The sequence below is a fragment of the Acanthochromis polyacanthus genome, chromosome 8, assembly GCF_021347895.1.
Source record: "Acanthochromis polyacanthus isolate Apoly-LR-REF ecotype Palm Island chromosome 8, KAUST_Apoly_ChrSc, whole genome shotgun sequence".
In the NCBI taxonomy this organism is placed as follows: Eukaryota; Metazoa; Chordata; class Actinopteri; family Pomacentridae; genus Acanthochromis; species Acanthochromis polyacanthus.
This window is the reverse complement of record NC_067120.1, coordinates 8407955-8420646: the sequence shown is the minus strand read 5'-3', so window position 1 is coordinate 8420646 and position 12692 is coordinate 8407955. Positions and strand designations below refer to the sequence as shown.

Genomic DNA, 12692 nt, shown 5'->3' with positions numbered 1-12692 from the left:
AGTTTAAGCGTTCAGGATCTTGCTTCTGCAATTTTTTTTTCCCTTTCCACTCCCTCTCCTGTCTTTGTCAGCTTTACCCCATTCCTCCACCGCCTGCTTTGTCCCCCTTTCTTTCTCCCTGCCTTGCATCGGTCAAACAACAGGGCCCTTGTGATAGCAAACTGAGGAAGCTACCAATAAAGCGAGATATGTATTTGACCGGAGTAAGAAAACGAGGGACGGGTGTACGTATTAAAGCCAAAGGGAGAGTCATCTGGAGATGTTTAAGTTGGACAGGCCAGTTTCCGGTGTCTGGAGCAGGCCAAAAATATCCAGAAACAGAAAAATCCAGCAGAGGAGGGAAAGGATACACCTCCTCATTTCTCATGTGACCCTCTGCATTTAGCAAACTAAGCTGAATTTTGGGGGTTGCAGCATACGCTATGGTAACAGCAAAGCCAAGCACATTAAAGTTAATTGCATCTTCATATTGCTCAATGTCTGGGAAGGGAGCATTTGTGATGAATGCTGCAAGTTAGGATTAGTCTATATTTCAGAAATGGTGTTGACTCAAACGAACTGTATTTATTACATACAGTGTGCAAACTTAAGATAATCCTTACAGACAAGAAAACGTCAGGTATCCCAGACGCTGACAGATTAGCTACGTGTGCTTTACATGTTGCCTCGTGCTGTTCTCACAACACAAGGATTTATCCATGTGCAATAGAAAACACACTAGCTGAGTCATGCAAACACTGTATTGACAGAGGGGTAGCCTATAGGCTCGCTCAGCCATGCCTTTGCTGCACACATTACTGTCTATTTATGGTACCATAAACCAGATTGATTTTGTTAACAGCCTGCGGTTTCAAACGGCTGCTGTTCCAGCTGTGTAAGGTGAACACAAGTGCCCAATTTAGGTCATACAGGGGGGAAAAAAAGAGGAGAGCTGGTCCAACGGCTGCACTGGACGGAAGGCCAGAGCTCATTCAGACAAGGAGATGTTTGTTTGAAAATGCAGGGAGACTGGATTCTTACTTGCATTTTTCGTTATTATTTTCTTACATAGTAGATAATCATCAAATACTATGGAAATCTGTCAAAATACAGCCTAGGCGGCAAGCACGGTGTAAAGTGATCAGTCATATGAGGATAGGGTCCCTACCACCCTCCACTAAGGGTGCAGTTTTCTGGAAGTAAGGCTGGTTTCATGGAGCAAAGCAGACTGGGATCGTTGTTATTTATCACTTGGTTTAACGGCAGACTATTGGTGTGTGTGCTCTGCAGACACAGATGTCTGTTTGGGTGCATGCACACACACGCACACACACATATAGACACACACACACACACACACACACACACACACACACACACACACACACACACACACACACACACACACACACACACACACACACACACACACATGGATCGAGGTCTGCAGTTTCTCATGGCTGCTGCAGAAAATTCCCCCTCATCTCCTCCTCTCCCCGCCCCCAACATCTCGCCTCCATTATTCCTCGTTCTTTTTTTTCGAAGCAACTCCCGATGACAGGCGAAAGAAACATAGGTGGGAAGTGACCGGAACGCGCCGCTTTCCTTCCCGTCGTCCCCCGCGGCTGCTGACCGTTGGTACGGTCCCCCACCGCTTATCTCTCGGTGCCGGTAGCGAGAAAAGAGCCAGAGAGGGGGGTGTGCTGGCGGACTGACGCTGTGAGACTCTCACGCTTTCTCGAAAGGAGGGATGAGAGAGAAAACCAGCCTCGGAAAAAAAAACCCGGTGAATTAGTTTTTTCATTTTTTTCGCCGGAGATATGAGATAACGGCGGTGTTTACAGGATACAGCTGCGCCGCTTCGTAACTAACGATAACTAATGGACACAAACATGGATGCTGATGTGCCTCCTCCTCTAGGCCGGCCAGGAAAATTGGTGTTTTTTGACGATTTTCTGGCAGTAACGCGACTCGTGTCTTTCTGGGATTAATAATTCTGGTTGTGTTATTTTTTTCTACCCCCTTCCTGGAGCCGGTTTCTGTGTAGGAAGCGTCACCGGGAGCGTTTATTTGAAAGGTACTAATGATAACGTTGTCGCAGGCGCTGACCGAGCATCACTGTCAACTGTCTGTGTTTGTCTGTAATTTGGCGAAATAATGAAACACTGGGAACATGTTTGCTTTATAGAGCACTGTGAGCTTATAGTCTTCATTTTTAGTCTCTTTTTTTCAATCTTGCCAGTGAGTCAGGCCTGGAGATGTGTGTTAGCCAGTTTAAACCTGACTAGTAATGGGTCAGAAATGTTGGTGGATTACATTGAGGATGAATCACACTATTACAAGGTGTAGCAGTTACAACCACATGTGTTTTTAGGGTCTGTTTCCCTCAGTGGAACTACATTGTAATGTTTACAGCATGTCTCAGTGTCAAGATGCTGTGTCTGGTCAGAGATTTTGAAGACCAAGTGGCTCTTATTTGTAGCAGCATTACATCAGGTTGAAATATTCCTCATTTTCTCACTTTTCAACCCACCAAGCTATTCATAGAGACTTTATGACGTTTGGTTTCATGGTGGATAGAAGCTCAGTAGCATGTGCCCAATACCACAAAGTGAATTTTATGACTAAAACCAATAAGCATCTGTGTCTGCCAGATTGGTCTGCCTAATTTTAGCCTCGGGGCGGTGATTTGTTACCTTGACGTTAAGGTTTGCTGTATTCCCAGGTGCCTCAAGCTGAGTGCCGGTGAGAGTGCATACAGTACACTGTCTGCATTGCAGTTTGAACTATTTTGCAGACAAGATACTAAAGTGAGATGTTTTGGTCAGTATACTGCAGCTTTGTCCTCTCTTCTGTCCACAGTAATTGAGAAATGATCTTGCAACCGATCTATTTGTGTCATCTCAGAGTTGTTATGGCACTTCTATAACAAAACATGTCTGCACCACTGACCCGCCGCTCAGCAGTTATGGTCGTAATTAAAATTGCTGTATACAGTATAAACACAGAAAGTTTTGGGAAGGTATGGTAACTCCAAGACAGGAGGGCAGGAGATGAAAACAAAAGGCGGCGTTGGAAAATGTAAGGGTGTGTGTGTCACTGACTGTGTGCACAGGTGCACCCAATCTAAACCCTCAAACCACAGGAGATCAATGGGGAGTGGGAGGGTAAACTGAATCCTGCAGAGCGGCCAGAAGCCACGCTCACCCACACACATGCACTCACACACACAGATGCACTCACACACACATACCAGCAACCATTGAGGGGAGTTCACACAGGGATGAGTCTTGAGGCACAGCTATGTCACTTCTTTCCCTCGCTTTCTCTCGTATTGTCATCTCTTTGCTAAAGTCTCACAATCAGCTGCCACCCTGATGCAAGTTGGCTTGAATGGTGAGAATATAGGTGTCTGTTAAACTCCACTGAAGTAGACACACCCTTACCAAATTGCAATAGCCTCAGGTGACCACGATGATCATTGTGGTAAAGAGTTACAAACCGGTTACGCTTGTGCTCATGTTTATGGCGTCTATGTTTTGGCGGGAGTTCTCATCAAATGTTTGACATTGAGGATGCCTCTTCCTTCTCCTTCTTCTCCAACATTTTCTTACCTCAACATACACCTCCCTCCCTCCATCCCCATCCAGTCCCCATTTCCCAGATGTGAGGGAAGTGTGGGAGGAGCCACAGGGTGTTTGTGTTCCTCAGGGTCCACGCTTCCTGTTAAATTGTGGAGAAACTCCACATGTGCTGAAAAACGCCAGGATACGCATGCATACACCGACACACAAACATTCCCTAACGTGCTGAAAACTTTGGTACAGTTTTGTTCACTCGTTTCCAAATGTCAGACTGTATTTCTGCACAGAATTTTTGAGTCTTGGATTTGTGGCTGCTCGAGGTGGCTTGGCTGTGTTTGTCAGGTGAAATATTTGGTCTAACTCGTGTTTTTCCACAGTTGACTGTTTCATCATTGCACCTGCTTCACTGTTTACGCCTGAACTTGGCAGACGGATATTGTCTGTTTTCTCTTTTTTGTGCAGCTCTATTCAGCAAACCTTGTATCAGCAACACAGACAAACACTCTAGTGAGCATTGTCAGCAGCCAGCTTCACTCTCTGTGGTCACAAGTCCACTGATGGAAAATAGATTTCCTGATCAAGGAAGAATGTGAGAAATGTCCATGAGGAACAGAGTAGCAGGAGGTTGTCTCTATTGACTCATTGTGTGTCGTTAGCTCGGCTAACCTTGTTAAGAGTTCATTGAGATGCTGCACAGACATGCAAACTTCCTGTTTTCCATACAGCACAAGGCTCACATACTGTACTGCTCACATACTGTTGCTGTTTGATATGAGTGACCAGAATATATGAATTTTCTTTGTGTGACTGTCATCAGCAGTGACCCATACAAAAGTCTGTTTTAGACATGTATTCTTATAACATGTAATTAAGGTATAAACATGTATATTAATTAGCATTCCTTGTATTTTTTCTCCTGTTTTTCAGATGACCGAGGGGAGGCGATGTCAGGTCCATCTCCTGGACGACAGGAAGCTGGAGCTTCTCGTACAGGTGAGCGTCTCTTCCTCCACTTCCTCCTCTAGCTCTGTCTTTTTTTTCCTGCATTCTCACTTTACAGATTCTCATTTCCTTAGAGAAAGGGAGAGGCAATGTCCTCCCTCAGAGGGGACTTGATTATTGCTGACAAAGGGAAATTTGGTCAGCAGTAGGTGACGTTGTGCATCCTTGGCGCTCACCTGATCTCTCCAAACACACACAGGCGTGCATTCAGCTCTAATTTACCGTCCTAGTTTAACCTATACATCCAGACATGGAGTTAAAATCTAATGAGTCCAATACAGAAACCTTTCCTTCTCCTGAATTGACTCTGCTTTCATCCTTAAATCTTCCCAGCAGGCCTTTCTGTAGTAATGATCAAGCCCGTCTCTCCTTCCTTTGCCATTTAAAGCCCCATCCCTTATCAGCTAGCAATCTCTGTGGTAGCTCTCCTCTGGTCTGCTTTCTATTCTGTGTATTTTCCTCATTGAGTGTTACTCACATTCACTTCTGTCATTGCTTTTGCTCTTACAGTTTGGCTTGATAAACTGAAACATATTCATTAGAAGCTCCATCCACTCTTTCCTAACCTCCCTTAGCTGCCTTTGGTCTGACCATTAGGCGATTCCTCTGGAAAGAGAGAAAGACAAAAGAACGTAATTGCCCTGGAACAGGAGAAGAGGAGCTGGCGGAGAATAGACAGATTGACACACAAACTCGTGAGGTTGAGAGAGAAAGAGAAAAGGGAGACGAGAGCTCAGAAATGGAGAGATGGGAGATGACACTAAAGGGATGGGAATAGAGAGGAGAAAATGGAGAGGAGAGCCAAGGATAGGTCTGCTGACTTTCTGATTTGATTACTCTGCCAGAACTGATCCTCTCTCTCAAGTTGGTGCTTCTTTCTGCTCCTCTTCCACTTTGGCTCTATCTCTCTGACTTTCCGCTCTTCACTCTCCATATCTTCTTTTCTCATTCATCCACTCGGTTGCTTTTACCTGCCATTCCCAAACTGTCTCCATCTAAATCTCCAAACACATCTGCTGCAACTCCATACTTCATCCAACCAATCCTGTTTCATTACTCATTCTTTATCCTCTTTGCAATTAAGAGAGGACATAACAAGGAAATAAACACACTGAAAGTTGAGAAACTGAATCCAAACATTCTTAGTTTTATGTAGCATTTATGTCAAGGGCTTATTTGTACTTGTGCAGTACAAATAAGTTGTGAGTGATAAAATCAGTTCTGTTTCCTACATATAATTTTACAGATTGGCAATAATATTAGCAAGAGAGGAGGAATGATAAAGCCAGAAAAGTGAATGTTATTTAGGATGCAGCTTGTTGTTAGTAGGACCAAAGAGAATTAGGACATGATTCTTAGTTTTCCACTGAACTATGAAGCAGTCAGGTCCTCCATTCACTTGCAAAAACAGTTTTCTTCAAGCAATGTTCATAATTCATACGCAGTGAAAATAATTGCCTTTTTCAGATTTTATCAAGCTAATGTCTTTACTGATCATGCAACAGCGTTGTGTTCAAGTCTGCCCTTGTGCTGTTTTCATTTAAAGTTTTGTAGTCATGCCAAACACGCTAGCCAGCTTGCCTTTAAAAAGTTGGATCTCACTTCTGTCACTGGCTTTCAACATTGACCAGCTGTTTAATCCCAAAAGTGCCGTTCACCCATTTCCTCTTCCTCTTTCCCTTCCTTCCACCTTTGATAGCATGTCCTCTGTGGTTTCTTTATGGAGCAATGCCTCATTGACAGGGAACTATGTGCCAGAGGGACGACACACCTATTGACCAGGTTGTACAGATACCCAGGTACTCCGCTGGGTGGGGCTAACCTCATCCTAACCCCCACTTTCTTAAGCAAGAGTTGTTTAGGATAAAGAGTAAAATGGCGTATTTAGGTTAAGTTGTGTAACAGCATTACTCTTTCATGTCAGTGTTTATATGAAAGACTTAATGCTAACACAGAGAATCTTTAGAGGTTTTACTGTAAGATGTCTGGTGATGAACGTGGAGGCACTGCCACAAGTCTGTTTTCAGAGCATTAGCCGAAATATTAAAGCTGGACTTTTGGGATTTAAAAACATAAATTAATGCAGGATATATGGCTAAAAAACGTTATCCTAAGACAGCCTTGGACTCAGTGAACTGCCCCTGACAAATCAGTTAACGCTCCATAAATCCGAGCAGTTCTGTAGGCACCAAAGTCCTGACTAGCTTTTTGCAGAGACTGGGCCATGACTTGCTGCCAGCCAGCCAAGTGAGATACTGTTGTGTGTTTGGCACTTAACTGTGAGTTAGCTTTAGTGTGTCTCCTCCTCACTTGCACCTCCCTGTAATTCTTGCACTGTTAATTACCTGTGCTGCTGAGGAGGCACCAGCTAAATATCTATTAGTAGTAATGCTGTCTAAGCTAGCAGAGAGCTGCACTGTCTGATAGATGGCTGCATACTGTGTGTGTGTGTGTGTGTGTGTGTGTGTGTGTGTGTGTGTGTGTGTGTGTGTGTGTGTGTGTGTGTGTGTGTGTGATATGTCCCTGCACTGTATGTATATTTCTGGAGTGCATGTTTCTATTATTGCGTGTTTAGTGTGCTTTATCGCTTACTATATTGCCTGTCATTCACTGCCTGTGTTACTTTTGGTATCTTCTCCGGCATTATTACACATTTGGTATCTGCAATCTTACAGATAAGCTGTACAGTAGTGCATGCTTGTGGAGAAGGCTGGGTGTAGTTGCTTGAAGAGAGAAGCAAACTCAATTAAACTATCCAGTGCTGCCAGTGTAATTTTTACAGTCTGCTTGGTATTCATAACAATGTTGTTTCGAGAAGCTCAGCTTAACCTTACAGGAAAGCTTTTAAGTTCAACATCAGCCATGCACTTCTGCCCTTCAATAGTGTTTTTAAGGTTTATTTTATCTCCATATCATCTTTCCAATGCTTTACTCTGCGTAACCCATGTGTCCTTATCGTTGTTTGTTACCCTGTGGTGACACCGATGCTGTTTAATTGATATTATCGCCCAGACAGTTGACTGCTGTGGTAATGAAAGACCACCACGGCGTGTTTCTCAGACTGAACCAAAACATGTATTACTGCTAATGCTATAAAGATAGCCCTGTTTCAGACCTAAAATTTCCACTTCTAAAATATGCTGAGCACTTCAAAGGCATTGAGTGTCGATCTCAGAAGTTCCTGCTCTTCCATTTGGCGAAATAACAGCCAATCAAAAAAGCCACTGTGAATGGGAGTACTAATTTTGTCTGAGTCAAACAGATCAGGCCTTCCACATAGAAGAAGGTCAGTCTGGTTGTGATGTACAAACAACATGCAGCCATGGGAGAAATGCAAATTTAACACATGCATGATCTTATTTGTTGCTCAGTGATGCAAGTTAATTATTTTTGCTGTAAAAATGCATCGGAAATTTATTTGATAATCTTAATGTTCTGTAATTTTGCAGCATGGCAGTCTTTATTGTCCCACCATTGTAGGGATTTGTAGTAGAATTAGACCACAGGCACATAGCGATAGCATGGTCTAATACAGTAGCTCAGTTATTTTCTGTTGAACACAGTCTTATACATGGAAATATAAGGCCAGATCAACCTATATATGTTTACCCCTCTCTGCTGCTCTTTTTCCACTTGTGATTTCTCCTGAGCTATTATGTGTAGCAGCATCACTGTAGGCGTCGCGCTTATATGGGATCTAGGTCAGTAGAGATGTGTGCATGTGTGTGTGTGCTGGGTATCTGTATGACATCACCTCCTTCTCTTTAAATAGCTCTCAGCAGCTTCTGACACTGAAGTTGTAGCTTTGCAGTGAGTAGATATTACAGGACAGTGGGAACAGACTCTTAAGGATAGATTTGCCATGACACTATGGTGTAGCTGTGTGGTGTGTGTGTGTGCACGTGTGTGTGGATATTTGGTTTCATGCAAAAACCTCCCGTCCTCCTTTATCCTATGCAGCACATCACATGTATTCCCTCTGTATGCTGGGAGTGTGCTGCTTGTACGTTGTGCAAGGGTTTGCGTGTGCACATATGTTCGTGTGTTTGTGTGTGTGCGCGTGTGTTTGTGCGTGTAAATGTAGGCAGCAAGACACACCCATGGTTAACCTCAGGGTCGGGCGTACTTTTACTCAGGATGTGACAAACCAGCAGCATATGGCAGCAGTCCCTGGCCTCTGCTTGGCTTAAAGATCTGCATGCTGTGGGTGTTGTTTTGAATGGTGGTTGTCATCACATAATGGTCGGACAGCTTTTTTTTTTCCACGATATTCCTTAGCGAGGAAGCTGTTGTGCTAACTGCAGCTCTCCCTGCAATACAGTGGTTCAGCCCAGAGCCATGACTCTGCAGTGGAGGTGTGGGTCAGAAAGGAGAGAGGAGGGAGGGCATTGTACCTGCACTGTCAGCACATCCACACACTCCATCCATCTTTCTCGTGCTTTCTCTCTCTCTCATTTATCTCCTCCTCTCTTGCTCTTTTCCTCTTTCCCTGGTGTTTGTCAAAATGCTTAGTCATTGCAGTAAATCAATGGCTCTTACAATGCATTAGTATAAAACTTTAACACATGTACAATTAAACTAGTATTGTGACAGACCTCTGCACTCATGCACAAGACTCTTAAATACGATAACCTAACCCAACCTAATATATCTGCCTTCCTGCAGCCCAAGCTGATGGCTAAGGACTTGCTGGACCTTGTGGCATCTCACTTCAACCTCAAGGAGAAGGAGTACTTTGGAATTGCATACACAGATGAAACGTAAGTCACATTCAGAAATGTATTACACTGAAAACTACAATGCACATGATGCATCAGTATCTCTTCAGTTTATCTTGTTTGTTGGAATGTGTTTTTCAGTGTTGGCTCATAGCACTGTAACTACATCCAGACTAACTCTAGTTTTGATATGTCATTGTTAGTAGGGAAATTTTTAAAGCAGCATGTGGGTTTTGTGATGCTGTAAACAAATTATAGGCAAAGTTGGGATCAAAGTTCACATGCAATCATTTCTGCTGCTGAACAAATGGAAAGGACAGTAGAGTGAATTTAATGTGAACATGGTCATGTTTTTTTTTTCTTGAAAAACAAATGAGCTTGTAATGGTTGCCTCAAACCACCGACAGTGATGCGATGGTCAACATAATTGTAGTCATAGAAATATAGGAACCAAATGTCATACTGTTTTCAGCATAATGTGTCGCCCCAAGCAATAACTTGAAAAAGCCAAAACGCATTTAAATGCATTCACTTTGGGGTTTATCATTTTAAATGTTTTTGCTGCAAATGTGTTTCCACATGACTGGTGTTCCACTAAAACTGTACCCTCTAGCTGAACGTTGTTGCATTAATGAAGAAATCTGAAAACTGTTGAAAAGGCAAGAGCTATTATTGAATAAAGAGTTGTACAAAAGCACCACTTTAGAAATGCAGCTGTTGGTTTTTCTCCGTTTTGTATACTTAACTGCTTTGTTTTTGTGTTATGTGGACTTATTTAATTACGGTATTACATGGCTCTCAAGTTTATAAATATATACATATATATATTTAGCTACATATCTACTTTACGGGTTTCACTTGTCTTTTCATTAGAAACAAAAGGGGATTGTTTTTCAACCATTGCTGCCAACCTTCTGGGCAAAACAAAGAATCATGGTCATTTCAACTGTCATATTCAGCCATTAACTGATGTATGACAGAATCCCTTTTCATGAAGGGTTTTGATGTTGTGAGGCTCTGATTGTCTTGCTCTGGGATAGCAAAGATCACGAGTCTATGACTGCCAGAAGGCTGTGCTTGAAATGCAAAAATGACATTCAAATTAGTTTTATTGTGTTTTGTGACCCTGGAAAGACGGAAGCACAGTAGCTGACAGCCACACAGGCGTGTCTCTGATTTACATACAGGCAAACATTGCCATGACCTTTATGTTCCTCTTTTTTTGTTTTATCTCATGCACCCACTGATGTCAAGCAAGACTGGACTCTGCTCTGTGGCATTTACACGGCTGTGACACGTACTGTTGCTAATGTCAGTTCAGCAAAGCAGTATCCGCTTTGCAGTCTTAGTCCCCCAGGGATAATTCTATGATGTGTAGATTTGTTATGTGTGCCTGGGGAGAGCAGACGCCTCGGCTTTGACCAGTCAGTGGTCAAAGAGGCTGTGTGGGGGGAAAAGAGGGAGACAAGAGAGGGAGAGTTTGAGAGAGATGTTGCTCAGTTGCTCAGGAGACCATGCAGGGTAACCAGGGTGACAAGCTGTCTCTGCAGTTTTTCTCTCTGCTGGAAACAGAGAGAGAAAAAAAGAGTGGAGAGGGGAAGAGAGGTGGTGGTGGTGGGGGGGACAGAAGAGAAGAAATTGTAATAGGAGAAGACAGATGGGGAGGCTTAGACAGAAAATGTTCAGTGTAATGAGATGAACTTTTGTGTATTCTTGTTGGATTATTAAACATCTGTGAATGACAGTGGGGTGACTGGTTGTTTGTTTGTTTCATGTCATCAGGGGCCATTTTAGCTGGCTGCAACTGGACCGAAGGGTATTAGAACACGAATTCCCCAAGAAGTCCGGTCCCATCGTCCTCTACTTCTGTGTCAGGTGAGTCTGTCTTCAGCACTGTCATCACTTCAAGCAGATTTACAGAAATCGATTAGAGGTGATTAGAGGTGGTGATTCAATGTGTGTGGGAAAAGAGAAAGAATAATTTAGTGTGTCTGTATATTTTGGGTATGCACCTACTGTACATTATGTGGTAATAAGAACAGATTAGTAAGATTAGTTGTGAAAGACCCCTATGAAATTACTTTGACCCCAGTGTTTAACTCCCGCCATGGGGCCTCTCAGCCAATCATGAGCCACTTAGACCTTATCAGTAAGCACTGCACGCAAATCTCATCACATAGCTGCATGGTGACTACCAAATGCCATACTCCAAACAGGACAGCAGAATGCTTGCCTATGGGAAGAGAAGTCACCATTTCATGCATATGTTGGTGCTGTATGTTTTTGTGTAAGAGCAGTTTTGCAAAAGCTGTTGTAGACTTGTTTGTTCAAGGTTCACTTGTCAATGCTATACTAAACAGTGCAGAAAATACCCTGGTACTTGACTCAACCATTTATGAAACAGATCCCCTTTCAATGTGCTCTTCTTGTTGTTGCTCTGTTGGCGTCATCTCCTCAGTTAAAAGCCAGCTCTTCTTTGACCTGCCGTGACAGGGTTATGAAATTATGCCACTGCTCCATACTCCTCTTTCAGCCCTTTGTACTGCTCATACAATGGCCCCAGTCTTACATAAAACACTCCTGATTCACACACAGGCATCGGAACTTATGTGTATATGGCACAGAAACACAAAGAGTGCATGTTTGTGTATATTTTTGATTGCATGTGTGGGTGCTTTATATTCAATAGACTATTGAAATGAGGAAAAGAAAAAGCCACCTACCTGAGAAAAGATTTCCTGAAAAAACACAGCCCTCCCAACCGACTCTCTGCCCAGAACAGACACACACACACACACACACAAACACAAGCATCCTTAGATAGAACCTGACAGGGAAAACCAAGTCTTTGTTTCATGTCCGCTGGTGTTCCCTGTCCCCCACGTACAACATGGCTAGATGATGTCATACACACCCCAGGGGACTGAGTCTGTGTTAGCAACATACTTAGTAACGTGACGCACATTACCCCAGTAAACAATGTCACTTAGTAGTCATTTCCAGGGTGACATTTACGCCACAGCCTGAGACATGACACAATGAGGTGATTGTATAGCAAAATCGTATTCTTAGAACATGGCTCTCGTAGTGCGTATCCTGTTTAGCAAACATTGGCATCATTGCATAATACAACTGTACGACAAAATTTACAGATTATATTGATAACCGCTGGCATTAACCGACAGTCCTGTCATTATTTTTAAGTCGCTTTTCGAAGGTGTGTGTGTGTGTGTGTGTGTGTGTGTCCCTGATGTTGTTGCTGAGGGTCACTGTGTGTGTATTTACATACACTAATAGCTATTTGAGGATGTGGTGGTGACACTATGAACCTTGACACCATTTTGAGGCTTCATCTCCCCTTCTCCCTTGCAGTTCAGTCCAATCTCTAACCTCAATCCCTTTAAATGTC

At 43.1% G+C, this 12692-nt stretch overlaps 1 protein-coding gene across 9 annotated transcripts in view; it reads left to right on the top strand.

The window, feature by feature from the left end:
• The window catches only part of frmd4a (FERM domain containing 4A), a 104929-nt gene that overhangs the window by 64957 nt on the left and 27280 nt on the right, over positions 1-12692 (top strand). For 8 of the 9 annotated variants that reach the window (XM_022213723.2, XM_022213724.2, XM_022213720.2 and 5 more), the window contains exons 2-4: positions 4491-4556; positions 9231-9325; positions 11066-11158. In XM_022213723.2, coding sequence (XP_022069415.1) covers positions 4491-4556; positions 9231-9325; positions 11066-11158 — 254 coding nt within the window. Of the gene's footprint in view, positions 1-1489; positions 2057-4490; positions 4557-9230; positions 9326-11065; positions 11159-12692 lie in introns of those variants that run through there. The other variant, XM_022213725.2, reaches the window with a different exon arrangement.